At 45.8% G+C, this 18,052-nt stretch overlaps 2 protein-coding genes across 9 annotated transcripts in view; one reads left to right on the forward strand and one right to left on the reverse strand.

The window, feature by feature from the left end:
* On the forward strand, nt 1-9,940 carry alpk2 (alpha-kinase 2). Its single transcript, XM_027021579.2, has 10 exons — nt 1-1,032; nt 2,719-4,198; nt 4,366-4,513; nt 5,531-5,661; nt 6,230-6,268; nt 6,538-6,836; nt 7,302-7,390; nt 7,591-7,808; nt 8,080-8,128; nt 8,226-9,940. Exons 1-10 carry the CDS (start codon nt 79-81, stop codon nt 8,428-8,430), a joined length of 3,612 nt encoding a protein of 1,203 aa, XP_026877380.2. The 5' UTR covers nt 1-78; the 3' UTR covers nt 8,431-9,940.
* A 7,842-nt stretch (nt 9,941-17,782) lies between these two features.
* nedd4l (NEDD4 like E3 ubiquitin protein ligase) overlaps nt 17,783-18,052 on the reverse strand; it is a 60,559-nt gene continuing 60,289 nt past the window's right edge. For all 8 annotated transcript variants that reach the window (XM_035527656.1, XM_035527655.1, XM_035527652.1 and 5 more), the window contains one exon: nt 17,783-18,052. This exon is cut by the window's right edge and continues 226 nt beyond it. The gene's annotated coding sequence lies outside the window, so the exon portion shown is untranslated.

Here is an 18,052-nt window from a genome sequence, read left to right on the forward strand (position 1 = left end):
TCCGACACGGCCGTTAATTTTTCGGAGAGTGTCTTGGCCCGGCCTCGACTGGGTCTTGTAGCGGAATTGAAGTGTGACATGGTGGAATCAGAGATGTGTGAGTCAGAAGGTCCCTTGCCAGACTCCGACACAGTCTCGCAGCCCTCCACGCGGACAATCTGCCACTCCGAGTCATCAGCTTTCCGCGGATGTGACCCAGCGGTGCGCAAGAGTGAAGAAACCTCCAGCTGCCCTCTCCTCGTCCCTGCATTCCTGTACATGTCATATGAAAGCCCTGCAGTTAGTGGGGGAGACGAGAGAGTCTTGCTACCAGCAGACCCCTACCGCACACCTGCAGCTGTCTGGGATGTGGACTGCATCTCCGCAGGGAAGGAGGGGCATCGTTCAGAGGTGAGAGAGGCAACTTACAGCAGTGAGCTCCCTGGTGATGAGCTCTGGTTGGATGCCTGCCAGTTCTTTGCACGTGAGGAGGATGAGGGTTCTGTTTTGGAATCACGACAATCTGCAGGCTCCTGTCTCAAGAGAACCTGCACCATACCGTTCCATGCAGGGACAGGAGCTGCGTTTAGCCAGTGGGCCAGTGACCCGGAAGTGCCGCCAGCAAAGAGCTGGTCATCCTCAGACAGCTGGGCCAGCGCTCTCTCCGACTGGTTCCCATCCGTGACCTTCCCTCTGGAAGATTCTTCCAAGATGAGCAGCTCTTGTCCTGATGAAGGCCAGCCACGGTGCAGCATGGTCTCCCAGGACAGAGACGAGGTGGGGAGGGAGAGACCACGCAGACCCTCCAACAGTGGGCCAGGAGTCGGGGACGGGAGTCTGTCCCAGGGAGATAACTCGAAGGGGCTCGGTCAGAGAGGAGATAAGGACGTCGATGACAGTCTCCATGCTCAGTCACACACAGCCGAGAGTCAGCATTCACCAGAGGAACCTGCAGACGCTCTGAATGAGGGGAAGATGGAAGTTGAGGTTGTGAGCCAGATTGGCATGGATGACTACACAACAGGAGGACTAACAAACCAGTGTGGAACTCAGGTGGGCTGTCTGGGTGACTCAGGTAGACTGTGTGTCAGGCTAAGGTGGGCTATGTGGTAGATTAATATAGGCTAAAGTGTTGGGCTAAGCTATGTGTTATTCTATGTTTTAAGATAAGGTGATCTATATGGAGTGGACTGATTCTAATGTCAGATACTTTCTGATGTTTTTTTGCCTGATAACGTGGCAGCGCTACGGTACATTTGTAGCTAAATAGTGTAAAATTGACTCAATTTTCCTCAGTTTTTTGCTTTCTTATCTGCTCCATAGTCATAGCAGAACTTACAGAAGGTCACTTTTCCTATTATCACACTCACACAGACCTCAATCATGCATGACACTTTAATACCAGCCCTCATAATTCACTATAAGACCTCAGCCATGCAGGCATGGAGACATAAACATGACAGACAGACAGACAGACAGACAGACAGATAGATAGACAGTCAGACAGACAGACAGACAGACAGACAGATAGATAGACAGTCAGACAGACAGACAGACAGACAGACAGACAGATAGATAGATAGATAGACAGACAGACAGACAGTCAGACAGATAGATAGATAGATAGATAGATAGATAGATAGATAGATAGATAGATAGATAGATAGATAGACAGACAGACAGACAGACAGACAGACAGACAGACAGACAGACAGATAGATAGATAGATAGATAGATAGATAGATAGATAGATAGATAATCTATCTGTCTATACACCTTTCTGTTGCTCACCTTCTCGCTGTTCATTTGTTCTCTCTTCCCTGCCTCCTGTTTGTTGCAGTATTAAATGTTTCTAGAATTCACACTTACAGACTCACACACGGGATCTCATTTTTCTATCCATTTATCGCACTCATGCACATTGTATGCTTGCAGGCAAACACGCAGACACACACACACACACACACACACACACACACACCCATGCACCAATGCACACAGAGACAAACATTTCATGCATTCATGCTTGCATTGCACACACGCACACACACACACACACACACCCCAACTATCCTGGTTTCTGTCTCTCTCACTGACATTTGCAAATCAAGACTGACAGTGATGGGCGAGGAAACAGAAGGCTGAGAAACACGGCAGTGGGCTGGGCACAGATAAACAGAAATAGCCCAACGTTAGAGAGGGCTGCATGATAATGGCATCCAGCCAGAGAGGAGGAAGCAGCAGGTGTTGGGCGAGGGTGAATAATACAGCACAGCTGTTGGCTGAAACACGACCCCAACAAACTACTTCCCAGTGTCCAAACACGGTGGCCTCACCAATCGCTCTGAGCTCGGCGCCGGCAGGAGACCCGCTATTGGCTCCCGCCGGGCCACGCCGGGTCACGATGCCCTCTGGAGCTTATAATAGTAAAGAACTCCTTCTCCTGCTGCATGTGCCTCTCTGAGGCCAGCAGGGACGCGGGCCAGTGTTTGGATCAGGCACAAGGGCCCGGTACTCGAAGGTACGTACATAAATGACGGAAAACACACACAGAGGAGAAGGTGAGCATCTGGGACGCGTACGGGGCGGACCAAGTGACACACGGGCAGAACCGATTTAGCTCAGCTGATCCGAGACAAGCCGTTTTATTAAAAAAAGACTTTTATGATTTTGCCATTTATGCGTGCTCTTTAATCTTTCAGTGTTTCTCTGACCTTCTCTGAATGTTTTTCCCTTTAGCTGGAGAGTGATGCACTCTGGGAAGTGCGAGAAGACAGAACGTCCCAGTTCCTTTCAGGCGTCCAGGAGGATGGTGAAGGGAGTTATGGGCCCTTAAGAGTCTCAGCTTACCCCAGCGACAGGAATTCCAAGCCTGGGTGGGAAGAGGAGCAGAATCTCAGATGCAGTCCCCAGCTACACACACACACACGCACACACCTTGAGTTGGAAACAGAACACCTGACACACACGCATACACTCCCTGACTCGGAAACTGAGCACCCGACACACACGCGCGTCGCAGAGAGGAACTACCACTGCACATCACACACTGGGACTCAAACCGAGTGTGTTAACACACAGGACCCGGGGTCACCCCAGGGGCCGGGGAGAGCTAGCGAGACGTCCTTTATTATGCCGCTTGTACCGGTCAGCATTGGAGCCACGTTCCTCAGTCCTCCGCTGAAAGAGACGCACGCCAGCCTACAGACACTTTTAGCTCCAACGCTGTCAGGAGCTCCCGAGAAGAACACAGCTCACCAGAGCCAGCCAGCACGCAGAGGAGAGTCGTCCGGGACGTGCTGTGAGCACAGGTGCTCCTCATCCTCGGAAGAGTCTTCCTCTCAAGACAAGGAGATCGGGAAGGAAGCCGACGACATCAGCGCGGAACTCTCGAGGCTGATCTTACTCACGGGCAAGAGATTTCTGGTCTCTGAAGAAAAGCGCATAGCCTACGTCACTCTAGACCTGGACAGCACTGTGAACTTTACGAAGGACCCCGACAACCGAGGAGCAGAACAGTCTGGGAATCGAGCCCCCTGTGAAGTGAAGCCCTGCTCCGAGAAAGCTCACAAAGCCAAGATGCCTCACAAGACCTCCAAGACGTCGTCCGAGGGCAAAACGCGCTCCAAACACCGGCAAAGGAAAGCCAATCAGCAGCTCCAGCCTCAGGCCGCGACACAGAAGAGCACGCGAGCAGAGCCGCTCGCAGCCCAAGGCAGCCCGGTCAGCACCATCACTGTCATAGAGACGATCGCCATAAAGGAAGAGAAAATGACCCCCGAGTGTCAGGGGAAGAAGAAGAAGAAGAAGAAGCACGATAAGGCTGAGAGCGCCGCCCCGGTGGCTGTGGAAAGTACTGTGAGGCCCGAGGCGGGGAAGCCCCAGGGAGGCGAGGCCACACCCCTCCCGCCAAAAGCAGGCCGCGCTCGAGAGAAGGCAACCCCGCCGTTGCCACCGACTCCCACGGTGAGTGCGGCCGTCGAGACCCCGGCGATTGGACCTGACGTCGCCGTGGTGGGAAGGAGTGCAGCCGGCCCAGAACCACTCAGCACCCGCACGCCCCAGGCTCAGGATGATGACATCATCAAACGGAGACGCATCTCAGTCAGAACGAGGCCGCAGCTGCCTACGATCTTCCGGCAGAGGAAGGAGAACGAGGAAGGATCTGGGAGGGCCCACGGTGACGTCGTCAGACAGAAGATTCAGACGCCTAAAGAAGGTACCGGAAAGCCACATAGCTTCACTGGTCCCACTGAAAGACGCATATATGAATCTTATATGAATCTCAGTACGGGGTAGAGTTGTTATTGAATATTTTCCTCAGTGTTTTGTTCCAGATGAGGAATAACTGAGTATTGCGTGATTGGTTGGGTCCTGTCGTTGCAGAACCCCGTGTGCTGGCAGAGATCCAAGTGGCACCGGTGTTGGGCGACGCCCAGAGCATCTCTCTTTGGTGTCAGTTCAGCCCGGTCTCATCAGACGCCTCCATCACATGGACCAAGGAAGGAGTCATGCTGTCTGAGGAGAAGAGGAGGTGAGAACATCCGATCACTCTGATAGTGATATTACATATGTTTATAAGTCATCTATGATATAGTCATATTATATGTTTATCAGTCTGGTAGTGCGTCTGCTCCCATGTCAGGGGGTTTTCTTCCAGTTGCCCTCTCTGAGATGCTCACTGCCAGTTATACATAGAGTGTGTACGCTGTACACTCTCAGGCACAGTGGCAGGACACAGCTGCACCTCCTCTGCCGCGCTGAAGAAACCGACGCTCTGATCTGGAATCACTGCAAACATGATGATCAATGTACATGTTCCTCACGTTCTTAGAGAACTCAGAGCCAGAGAGATAGCTGTTGATGTGTCTCTGCTATTCCTGATGGGGATGTGTGAAGGTGTCTAACATTATTTCTGTAGAGTGCTTTTTCAAGCCATACCAGGAGAAAACTTTTTTAACCACTTGGTGGCAGTATTTGATGTTTTATGTTGTTTTATGTTGTTGTAGTTGTTGCGTTTTTGGCAGGAGTCTGACTAAGCATCCGTGGTGATTCAGAGGTGCTGCCGTGCTCATGTTTTATATAACAGAATGATTCACCAACATCTTAGCACAGCTACAATGTGTCAAAGCGCCCTCAAGATTAGGAGCCTCTTGGCTTTTTATGTTTTTACAAAAAGCACTTGTAAGTTCTTGTGTTTGTATGTAATGTCAGGTGATAAGCCAACTTGTTGAGTTCAGAAATGTCCTTGTTAGACACATTATTAGAGATGGCCTCAGACATGGCCTTATTAGATACCTTATTAGAGGTGGACTCTATCAGCTGTGCAAGAAACCTCCAGCTATTAAGGGCCATACAGAGGAAAGTTCATTGGAAACTTGGAATGATTACAGAGAACAAGACATGTGACGTTACTCATGCTCAATGGCGCTCTACCAGGGGTCAGCGTAGCTTCTAAATAAATATCTGATTATGTATTTTTATAGGTATTTAATGAACTGATTATATGTCTATTTCTCATTCATTTCTCTCTGTCTCTCCATCCCTGTAGAGAGGGAGATGACAGCCGTGTGACTCTGTCCATTGAGAGGGCGTGCAGTAAGGATCTGGGCAGGTACCGCTGTGCTCTGTCCAGCCTCCTGGGTTCCGTGTGCACCTGCGAGTACCACCTCACCTCGGAGGGTAAGACCCGAGTTTAACTTCCCCTCTTCCACCTCTACAACTGCTGCACCATCGCTGCTTGTCTCGGAAGTTCTTAGGAATTTTGAATGGGATAATGTGACAAATGTGATAATCCCTGATCTTACTCTGGGACCGCATGCGTCCAGCACTGAGAGTCAACCCTTCTGCTCTCAGTTCAGCTCCACATCCCCACACAGAGTGGACACTCCAGGTTCAGAACATTAACAAATCTAAATCCTGCAAAGGGTTTATCACCTTAATTAGCTAAATCATCTTAATTAGCTCAATCCGGCAGAATTAATTAATTATTGCCATGTTATTGAATGTTACAAAATCAGGGCAGGACATAAGGTCCTTAAACAGAGCTTTGTCTAGCACACTTACTCTGTAATTCTACTGGTTGATTATTAGAATTTCTGATTTCTGATTGGGGTCAGTCATCCTTAACCTTCATTGGATAAGAAAAACCACCTGATCTCAGATCAGAGGCTAGGGGCTGTCAGGTGTCGGTGGAAACAGTGAGTGGCCTTGTCTTAGCTTAACCCTTCGCTTGTGTGTTTCTTCTCAGTTCTCATGGAGTTCGTCATTCCCAGCCATGATACAGTAGGTAAGCCCATGCCTCAACTCCCTAAACTGTGGCTAACACACCCCAAGATCGATGCAAAATAACTTTTCACTTCTTTGAAATAAAAGCATAATCTCAGCGTACATTTTTTGATGATCTTCGGCTCTAATATGCCCATTGATAGTTTCTTTCCTTCTGTATTATTGTTTGTGATTTTGTACTGAAGTTGCACAGAATTAGAATTAAACTGCCCCCATCTCTCTCTCTCTCTCTCTCTCTCTCTCTCTCTCTCTCTCTCTCTCTCCTACAAGCTGAATGTAGAGAGGTGGACGGTGAGGAAGAGGCTGTGCACTGTTCTCCTCTGCTGTTTAAGGACAGTATCCTGACTGATCAGTACTTCGGGGAGGACCAACCCGCCAGCATAGTGACTGAGAAGACCCACTTTGGTGAGGGCATGCATCGCAGAGCCTTCCGAGCCACCCTAAGGGCCGGCGTGGTGTCCGGATTCAGCCCGGGGCATCCCTGCGTGCTAAAGGTCCACAACTCCATCAGCTATGGCACCAAGAACAACGAGGAACTCACCCAGAGGAATTATGACCTGGCTGTGGAGGTGTGAACAGTTTATCAACTCCTCTCTGATCTGGAGAATGTTTTTTTTAAGAAAAATTAAACTGTACTCTTTATACTGACAAACAGATAAACAAACTCTCTGCTCTGAGAATTATGCTCTTTAGGCAAAGGAAACTGGACCACTCCAGACTGTAGGATTTGTGATACAGTATTTTGTAATATGGTTTGATATTCACTTGATGGAGCAATGAGCTAGCAACACCAAGGTTGTAGATTTGAGTGGCATAGAACACATTTACATACATGTTCCCGTATGTAGCATGTAGTTACAAGTATGAAGTCCCAGGCTTCCAAGTAACGTAAGTCATTCTGGATAAGGAGCTGTCTGTCAAATGCTCTAAATGTGAAAGTGTTTATTGAATATTGATCTTACCATCTGAAGCTGAATTACATACCAGCTGGAGAACCACTCGGAACTAATTATCATTGTGGTATGTTCCTTCAGGAGTGTTTTGTGCAGAACACTGCCAGGGAATATATCAAGGCTTACACAGACATAGCCAAATCTGCCGAGGCGTTCGGCGAGGTCCCAGAGTGAGTACAAAGATTCAGAAACCAACTGAGATTCAGGCTTGGACTATTCCGGTTTTAAATAGCTACATATTTCGCTGGTGTAGTTGATTAAGTGGCATGAATATGATTTGGTTTGTTTAGAATCTTATTGACCTTTTACGTGCTTGTGCCCTGTATGGATAGCCAGGAGGGACATAAACCCTGCTGTGGTTCCTCTTCAGAATCATCCCCATCTTCCTGGTGCACCGTCCATCTAGCATGGTCCCGTACGCCACGCTGGAGGAGGAGCTGATTGGGGACTTTGTGAAGTACTCGGTGAAGGATGGCAAAGAGATCAACCTGACGCGCAGGGACTCGGAGTCGGGACAGAAATGCTGCACCTTCCAGCACTGGGTGTACGAGCAGACTGAAGGCAACCTGCTGGTCACTGACATGCAAGGTGAACCCTTCATTCCAACTTCATTTCATCTGCCAGCACTGTTGCACCTGCACAATACTGCAGGCTGGTTTGCACACTATATGGCACTATATGGAACTATATGGCACTATATGGCACTTTGGTTGAGGAGTTATTTAAAGTGTATGGTATAATTATATATAATTATCAAGACTCCCTACTCATGCACTCTCCACAGTGTTTATATAAACATTGGAATTATTATTATTTTTTTATGTTTATAATCTTAATTATTATTCTCATTTCTGCCCAGGTGTTGGTATGAAACTCACAGATGTTGGTATTGCCACCTGTAAGAAAGGGTGGGTTAATACAACTACTAACTATTGATAAATAACTGACATACAATTAGAGATTTGGAAGCTCAGTAATATTTACTTATAAAAATCTGTTTTTCAGCTATAAGGGCTTCAAAGGCAACTGTTCTACATCCTTCATCGACCAGTTCCAGGCCTTGCACCAGTGCAACAGGTTCTGTGAGCTTCTGGGTCTCAGCTCCCTGCAACCCAAACCCAAACGAACAGTGGCCCCGCCCAGCAAGGTCAAACCACAGCCCGGGCCCAAGAAACAGCCCTTCGGCTCAATTCTCAAGGGCAAATCCTGATTGGACAGAAGCCCTGAACGTCGGACATTCGCAGTGGGTGGGGTAGTTCCTTCATAATGCTGTGGAGTAGCATCAGGGGCTTTCTGATTGGCTAATGACATTATGACAGATGACACAGGAGGCTCGTGGATGTGCAGGTGTAATGTGAAGTGTGTGACTTTCCTAAACAGTGATGGTTTTATTCAAAAACATGAAAGTTTAGCTTGTTATCTGTTAATTTTCACTTGCAGAGCATCGAATGGGTATATTTTGCTGGGCATTTTGGGTTTTGTAGAGAATTTAACAATATTTGTCCAAGAGTTTAATTCTGCTTTCTATATGCTATTTACAGTAAACATTGTCACAGAGTAATTTTCTAAAACTTGTACCAGACCAGAGAGCGCGTTGAGGAGGAAGCGTTATAGTCTTCCCTCTACAAGGGGAACCTAACCCCTCCATGCCACATCACACAGTGCAATTTTGATATGTATAAATTTTGCACTTTAGGAAGTTGGTTCACTCCATTGTGTCAGTTCAGACACCTGTGTGTTATTGTATTGTTTGGTTTGACCTCTGACTTGCACAGAATCAGCTGGTATTTTTTTCTTTCTTTAAAAAGAAAAGCAAAAAAAAAGCTACACCCCAGGTTTCTATCGGCTCGCTTGTCACGATGTTGATGCAGGCAACACCTGCACACAGCACCAAACGTCCACCAGAACGGGACGTTATAGCGTTATATCCAGTACCTACTGAGGCCGACCCTGAGGTTCAGTATTCTGAAGAATGAACAAGATTTTGAAGATGTTTGAGTGCGAACATTCATCATTTAGTTTACAATTATTTAATATGAAGGTGTACATATTTTTCTAATAAATACTTAGTTACAACTAATTTTATTTTACATATCCTTTCTAGTTTTTTTGTCTTTTCATTTTCTGATATTCTGTGCTGGAGCACTTTCACCTGAGAGAGAGGAGAGTTGGGATGGCATTGAGATTCAACCTCAGCTGTCAGCCTGTCTCAGGAGGAATGTGAAGACTGTCCCCTCTGCTATGTTTCCGCAATCAATCAGGAGCAGTCTGATGCGTGGCCGTGTTGTAGCTATTTTCCATGTGACATGCGGTGATTAGCTGTGGCATTTAACAAGGGGAAGGAGGTAATGGGGTTTCCACCTGCACAGTTTACCCTCCGTGATGATCTACCTCGTACGTCCCCGCGCTCATCGCCCTTAAACCAAACCCTGCGTCTCATCCAGTTCGGTTTATTGCTATGGTCCTTGCTGTGGGACACACCATATTACATTAGAGAGGAGACTGAAGGGTCTAGTTGCTCCCAGTGAAGCGGAGTCTGTTTTTCTGGAGTTCAAGTTGCAGGTGGACCACGTGCCATGCTAAAGTGGGCGAGAGTCCGATTGCAGCGTGGAACATCTCTGATCGGTTCAGAAAAGTTGCTTTGCTAGAAACGGATGTGTTTATTTTTTGGTGTATAAATGTGAACGATTCTTGTACATTAAACCTTTGTTAGGATCTTGTTTATTTGTCCTGTTTTTTTTTTAATTGAATGTAGTAACATTTCACTGGACCTGTTTGATCTGTAGACGCATACATGCATACGAAGTATGTCAAACAGAATGAGAACAAGGCAGACCACTCTAGATTCAGGCCCATCTGCACCAGTTCTGAAACACAGATACGTGTCAGTAGCCGTGTGTGTGTGTACATACACTTCATACCTACATCCAGGATTACTGAGCTATTTTCATCCCTCTAGATAAACTGCTGTGCTATTGGCCAACCAATCAGAGCCATCTGTTAATGTAAATATGGGTCAGTGAAGAAGTGCAAATACAGAGCGGACATTGAAAATCATAAGTTAAAAGCAAAATGTCATGACATACACACACACACACACACACACACAATCATTATGATTATCATTCCTGCTTTCCCCCATGAAAAATCTCACACACACTCACACTTCCACACACACACAGCTCACAGAAGCCTGGTCTCCACGGGTCTTTCACTTCCTGTCCCTCTAACGGCCAGCTGGAAGGCAGCGAGTCCTTGGTGTTGCTCGGCCCCGCCGTAGGTGTTTAGTGTGAGAATGGCGTTTGATTACATACAACACAAACACCATTGTCACACTCCAGAGCTGCGGAAGGCAGGGAGACAACCACGGCCTGGAGACAGACAGGTGATCCGCTGGAGAAGAGGACCAACACGCAGGCAGAGAGTTTAGCAGAAGGAATGAAGACAGGCACCTATGAAAAGCATCTTAAAAAGAGGCCAAACATTTTAATGTAATAGTATGTTTCAGAGCAGTTTTTTAGCAGCCCTTTTCCTTTTTCTACTCTTCCATTGGCACACACAACAGTTCCACTGTAACTCCATTTAGAAGCAGAATTGGCCTCTCAGGTTTGTTCAGCTCGATGGCCAGCTGAACCAACATGGACAGTGAGCAGGTGATAACGCGTCAGTGAGCACACCTGACACGCTCCCTCCCCCCGAACCTCCCAGATGGCAATCTGGTGTCAGGAGGACTCGGGGGGGCGGGGGTGTCCTGAAACAACCCACCTCGGGTATCTTTACTCCTGCTGGAATATATTTCTCCAGAAAGACTACAACATTGCAGAAGTCTCTGGAATCCCCCTGAAACCAACGCCTGCATCTACGTTTCCTTGTAATGTTACATAAAACGTATGATAACGCAAAAATGTTACAATACCTACATATATACATGTTTATATCAAAATATGTATGTGCTTTGAATGATTCTTGGTGTATCTGCAAATATCTGTGTGTGGTTTGATCTTCTTTCTTTAGAGAGGTGACTTAGTAATTGCTATAGATTGAATTATGCTGCATGTTTTAAATGAAACTTCAAACTCACCACTGATCCCCATTTCAAAGATGGCTTCCACCAAGCCTGCTGGTCTCTGCGAAAGTTTTGTGCTCACAAAATAATAATAAAAACAACATTGTCGATTTGTAAATAAACCATGTGATATCCCATTTCATTCAAAAATGTTCGACACTTGTCACACTGCAGTAAAGTCTATGAGAGCGCGTTATTCAGCGCAGGTGCGTCCAGTATCCAGGCGGGCGTCGGGACAGTCTGCTGATCGCGCTCGTCTGGTTCAGCGTCCCTTTATGTGGTCAGAGTGGCTTTAGTCAAACAGTAAAGGGAACAGAGAGATAAGCTGGGAGTGCTATTGATCAGCTCGCCGTGGAGAGGAGGTCACTCACCCAAACCAGGCCTTCTGGAAAATGACAAAAAAAGAAAGATCCCTCTCTCCGCTCCACTAAATACGAGTCTGGCTGAATACTAACAGCGGATGTCAGCCAGACAGACATATGAACAGCGTGTGTGCATGTGTGCACTAAAATCCAGTACCAACACACTAATGTAAAAATTAACATATTCATTCCCCCAATAGAATAAATCTTTTTTTTTTTGGCCCATCACACATTTTCAAAGAATTTGAGCTATAAAAAAGAACTTGAACTATAAAAAATAACTGCAATATAAATTGTAACTGTCTTATTAGAAAATGCACATAAGATTAGCAATAAAGTGTCTAAAATATTTTTCAAATTGCCAATTACTCTAAAAATGGCTTTCTCTCACCTCACCTTGTTGGCAATCATCTTTCAGGTCAAAAATAATATTACAAATAAAGGGTTATGTCCAATTTTTGTGCGGCTTGACTGATATATACAATTTAAGGATGAAGAGACTAATTGCATTGTTATTCTAATTTGAGTAATAATAATTATCCCATTAAGTTTTCTCCCACAACTTGTGTGCAAACTTGTTACTGAAACTCATCAGCCCTGAGAAAGGCAGAGGAAATGTAACAAGTCACATGACAAGCAGGACGTTTCCTCACCTCCCAGCAGCGCGACCAGGAGGAAGGCAGTTCCCCTCACTTTCTACCTTTACTCATTACCAGCTGATATTAGCCTGGTTGTTCAGCCATGTTTCTAGCTACTGAGTAACAGAGTGGCACAGTAGTAACAGGCTTTAGCGGTCTCCATTTTTTTCAGATGATATTATGGTTTACAAATACATTGTCATCGTATTTCTGATTTTCCTGTTGATGGTTGAGGTGGTAGCAGGCTGAGATTACAAACCCAGACATTTCTATTTTTTGCGACATGCTTCAGCTCCTCCTGTGGGGCACCCAGACACTCCCATGCTAGCTGGGAGATATTAGCCCTCCACCTGGCCCTGTTCTGCCCCTGGGCCTCTGGTCCTCTCAGGTAGTACGAGATACCCCCTGATTGGCTCTTCTCAGTCCGGAGTGGCAAGGGCCTTCGCGGACCGCAGAGCTCCACACCCTAACATGGAGTGAAACTCCAGCCACCCTGCAGAGGAACCTCATTTCTGCTGCTTGGGTTTGCGATCGTATTCTTTTGGTCACTAACCATATTTCCTGACCACAGGTGAGGATGAAAGCGTCATCCTAGGGCTAAGGTTCTGCTTCTCCACCACAGATTCAGACATCGCAAAAACGTTGCTGTGGATCTGATCGGTCAGTCAATCTAATGGTACTTTTCTCCATCTCTGATGAACAACATCTTGAGCTATTTAAACTCCTCTGCAAAAGCCATGTTTTATTCTGTCACCTGAAAGGAACATTCAACTCTTTTCCATACCATGAGGTACCATGACCTCAGATTTTGGCGATGCTGATTTTCACTCCAGTGCCCACATGAGTGTCAAAGGTCAACCTCAGTAGGTGCTAAGAGGATTTCATCCTCTGCAAATAACAGACATGAACCCTCTAGAACTCTTATTATCCTGTACACAAAGGAGACCCTTGGCACAGCCCAGCATCCAGTGAACGCCTCAGACGCAGTAAGGACTGAGATATACTTAGATCTTATCAGCGATCCCCTTTTTTAAATATAGGGACCACAGTTCCAGTGTGCTAGTCTGAGGGCACCGTACCCGTTTTCCCTTCGCTGCTGAAGAGGTGTGTTGACCACACAACCCCAGCCCTGTCCAGTGACTTCAACATCTCTGATCCGCTCTCATCCCCTCCTGCTGCCCTGTTGCCATGCAGCTTTGTAACTACATGGTGACTTCATCCACAGATGAAGAATAAGGATGTCAACACGCTCGATTCAGGCTCACTAACTGTTTTTGTGGACTCTACACTTGGTTGAAGTCCTGTGGAAGGTGGCAGCTGAAATCACCTCTCACGGCGTGATCCTCCAGACGTTCCCCAAGCACTCCTAGGTAACTGGGAAGACTGGCCTTCCTTACCAGGGTTATCCAGCCGAAACCCCTTTTGATGAATGCAGTTCACCACCAAATGGTGATTGGTTGACAGCTCTGCCTCTCTCTTCTGCTGAGTGTCCAGAACAGGGTCTCAGGTCGTGTGATATGATTACATCATTGACCCTTGACCTGGCTGCTCTGGTACCACATACCCTTATGAGCATCCTTGGGCTCAAACCAGGTGTGACTGACATTCTATAACTTGCACAGAAATCTACTAACATCTTACATACAAAAAAACACATTAACGTTTGTTGTCAATAAGGTTTATAACTACATTAACCTACCAGCCGTTTATGATATTTTCAGAGAAAGGATGCATGTGGTTTAGATTGAATTTAGACCATTTTGCTCAAACTCAGTATGATGGATTTAGCATATGGTAGATTTGAACTGGAACCGGGAGGTCTGGTGTAGACCAGTAAGGGTTAGTTTGTCCACCGTGGGCACACGTTAAAAAGCCAAAGACAGAATCTTCCGGGAAGACTTGGAGGTGTTTCACACCTGCTGCTTCTTTAATCATTTTCTTTGAGGATCTTTAATTGCAGTATAGTGTAACAGAACTGATTCATATTACCTGTTGTTACTAAATGGTAACAATAGTAACCACATTCGTAATGGTATGGTAACAAAGCGATGCTGCTTTGTTGAGGATGGTTCCGGTCATTAATATATATATACACATTTTACTCAGTTAAATGATATGAAACGTTTTCCTGTATGTTACAAATGTAATGCGTTTTACACCTGAGAAACATTCTTGATCGTATTACAAACATGCTAAAGGAATTTTGTAAAACATACTGAATGAAATTCCTATTACTGGAATTATTATACATTTACATTGTGCAAAATTGTGAAGATTACAATCAGAACATTCTCCACTCAACCCTGTTACCTTGCCTTCACCTGTGTTACTTTAACATTTTAGTAAAAATAATCTTGAACTAAGTTCGTGATAGAAAAAAAAGTACACTAACTCATAATGAAAATCTTGATGTCAGAAATGTCATGTGATCGGTACTGTTCCTCACTAAATGATGATCAATTATTTAAAACAAGGTTTAATTGACTTATTCGGTTTTCTAGTATTGATAACAGGGTTGCATTAACCACAGCACATTTTAAGAGCTTAATTTGAGAAAACCCACTTTCCTGGTTTAATATTTATTTCACATTGGAAATATATCACAAAACACTAAACAAGTGATTTCTGAAGATTAGTGATGCCTCAACATACCAACACGCTGTATACTATGCTGTAGTAAGTACCAGTATTGCTGAGCTCCAGTAAACTACAGGAGGAAGGAACAGGACTCGCACTAGCGCGTCTACTGGACAACATCTGGAGGTGGTCACCAGTGTGTGGGACGACTACAGATTTTATTCCTTTTGTGTATTGATTCATTTAGTTAAGGAGTAATAAAATCATATATTTGATACATTACGACCTATTTTAAAGTAAACAAAACATGTAGCGAAAGTAGATCAAATGCATTAGGTAGACGTTCAACTCCACACACAGTGCGTGAGCCCGCGCCACCGCGTGGCCTAGCTCGCGCTGCGTTACCGAGCCTCACGTGATTGCGGCACACGCGGCACGGAGGAATGTGGCGCGGGACTTGTTTACGGCGGCTGACACGAGGGTGATAAAGTACCCGGACCGCTTTTATTTGCTCGTCCTTGAACGCGATAACCGCGCGATTACATGTGTGAATGAACTGAGTTCCCTTCACCGCGTGCAGTGACATGCTGAGTACCGGGGAAATGAAGGCTAAATTGTCCAAAATGTCAGCGGGGGTGCGTATTTAAAAGTAGGATCTATATATATATATAAAAAAAAGCTGAAATATCTCATATAGGCTTACCTTAGACTTTCAGTATAAAAAGCAATATAATGCTGATCGGTGTTACTGAGGGAAAATATGCTATTAAAGAAAAACTTTATGTAATCATTTTTCTGCATGCGTAACACTAGCCTCTACACTACAGGATGGGTCTGATCTGCGCGTGCCCACTAAACATGCTTCATATCCGTGGAGTCATTTAAGCGCTGCACGAGGGCGAGACTTGTCCACCTGCAGCGCGCTTTTGGCCTGCTAACAGGTAACGGCGACAGGCGCTTTACACGAAACAGGTCTGAGCTCAGAGAAACTCCCCCCCCCCCACCCCCCACCCTTTGAACCCAGCACTGATAGACTAGTGGAGCCCTTGTTTACATGGCCTCTGACCTCCCGAGGGTCGGCCTGTGGAGCCTGCCACAGTACATCCCAACCTGCCAGCTCAGCAAGGCCAGGGCCTCCTCACACGGTGTGTGGCGTTACATCATTCCGCACAACAGTCCTGAGCACGCTCCCGTTCTAAGAACGGCTGGCTGCCTGCTTCACTACTGCACGTTAACTACTGTCTGTACTCCACAACCCAATCAAATATGACCATTACAGGAATGTCACCTCATTTCTGTCACGAACACAGCATGCTTTTGCACTGGCAATATTAAAACACGGTATCAGTGTGCGTACGGGGTATGAAGCACTCGCATTCAACTGGTACACATGGGTTAATAAACACACGAGCAACTGCGGTTCTATTTATCAGTTTAATTTGAATCGATTTATACGAATCACAAGAGCTCGAGGGACGAGGAATAAGACAGGCGAACATTCCCCATCAATATAAAACAACGGCCCCTACAAAAGAGTAATAATAATAATAATAACAATATCATCACAAATCTATTCAACCACAGTGGGAACAGAAAGGAGAGAAAAATCAGTAAGAAAAAGCGGCGCTCGCCTCCCAGAGCGCTGATCCAGAGTCAGGTTTGACCTTTACCCCTGCTCTGCACCAACACATAGCGTGGCAAAACTGACCACGGAGCAGCTGTGAAGGAGGTCTGCTGTAGCGCCATCTCAAAGCCGTGCTCCAGGACTGATGCAGGGTAGAACAGTAGCAGGTGGCTTACAGACTAGATGCTGCACCAGATATTAGTGCGCACTGGCCAGGAAAAAAGATCAAGTCACATTCAAGTTAATACGAGAAACGCCAGCCTCACGATTCACGTGAGCGCCCGTTAAAGTGCCCTCAACGATTCACGTGAGCGCCCGTTAAAGTGCCCTCAACGATTCACGTGAGCGCCCGTTAAAGTGCCCTCAACGATTCACGTGAGCGCCCGTTAAAGTGCCCTTAACGATTCACGTGAGCGCCCGTTAAAGTGCCCGTACAGCTTCAGTGGTGTTTAGAATGGAAATGAAAGACAAATAAATACACAAATGACAAAAAAAGAATGAAAATAAAAGATATGGGAGTGTTTTTTCTAAGAGTCTGCAGCTCTCTCAGTTCAGTCAGAACTTTCACATCTTCAACCTGCCTTTCATGTTAATACTTGGAGAAGCTTCCATACATACAGTGATGGATTTAAAAAGCCCCCCAACCCACCCCACCCCGCCCCACCCCACCTCCCAAACAAATTTACAGCATTTATATGCGCATAATGAGAATGATACAACTGTGATGCGTGTTGAACTCATTTACATGCATCTTCCCCATTTGGTGAAGACATTCATTTAGTCGAGGGGAACACTAAGATTCATCAGGACTGCGCAGTCCATTCAAAACACAACACATACGCTCATGCCAGGTGTCTTAGCACAACTACCACGTTGGGTCTCTTAACACAGTGACACTGATATTGTGTTCATGCTATTTTTTGTTTGTCTGGGTTTCTTTCTTTCTTTCTTTTTTTTTTTTTTTTTTGTTTTTTACAGCCAGGCCCAATGGGGTTTTTTTTTCCCCTTCTTTGATAACATTTTCTAAAATTGTAAACCAGATTATTAGTACAAATATCAGCAACTCTCATAAGAAGCATGATAATACAATCATAATAATAATGATCAGAATAGAAATCTAAAAATTATGAATGACATTCTTGCTTCGTTTTGCAAAAAAAAAGATTAAAAATCCAGGTGGAAGGAGAGAGGGATGGACTTGGCAGAGAGGAAGAGTGAGGATGAGGAGGGCCTTCTGGGCCCGTGTCACGATCCTAAGGTCATCGGTGGTGGTTAGACCTGATAAGGGTGAGTCATAGTTGCCCCTTGGTTAAAGTTTATTAAAGAATGCAATACAACAAAAGTGTTTTTCTTCAAGGCCTGTGAGAGGCTAATTGAGGAAGAAATCTATGTTAGGAATCTCTGCCTTGGAAAGAGAGAGAGAGAGAGAGAGAGAGAGAGAGCGCGAGCATGAGCGAACAGTGTTAACGCACTGGGCTGAATGCTGTGCAGTCTCCGGTGAGTGTGTGCGCCTCCACTGGAGATCACACAGTCAGCGCCTCAGCACACAGACACACGCATGTACT

Source organism: Electrophorus electricus, chromosome 6 (genome assembly GCF_013358815.1).
Source record: "Electrophorus electricus isolate fEleEle1 chromosome 6, fEleEle1.pri, whole genome shotgun sequence".
Lineage (NCBI taxonomy): Eukaryota > Metazoa > Chordata > Actinopteri > Gymnotiformes > Gymnotidae > Electrophorus > Electrophorus electricus.

Coding starts and splice junctions, on each gene's coding strand:
- alpk2 (XM_027021579.2), top strand. CDS start 79: ATGGTGGAATCAGAGATGTGTGAGTCAGAAGGTCCCTTGCCAGACTCC. Junction 1,033..2,718: donor CAAACCAGTGTGGAACTCAG/GTGGGCTGTCTG, acceptor TTTTCCCTTTAG/CTGGAGAGTGATGCACTCTG. Junction 6,269..6,537: donor TCCCAGCCATGATACAGTAG/GTAAGCCCATGC, acceptor CTCTCCTACAAG/CTGAATGTAGAGAGGTGGAC.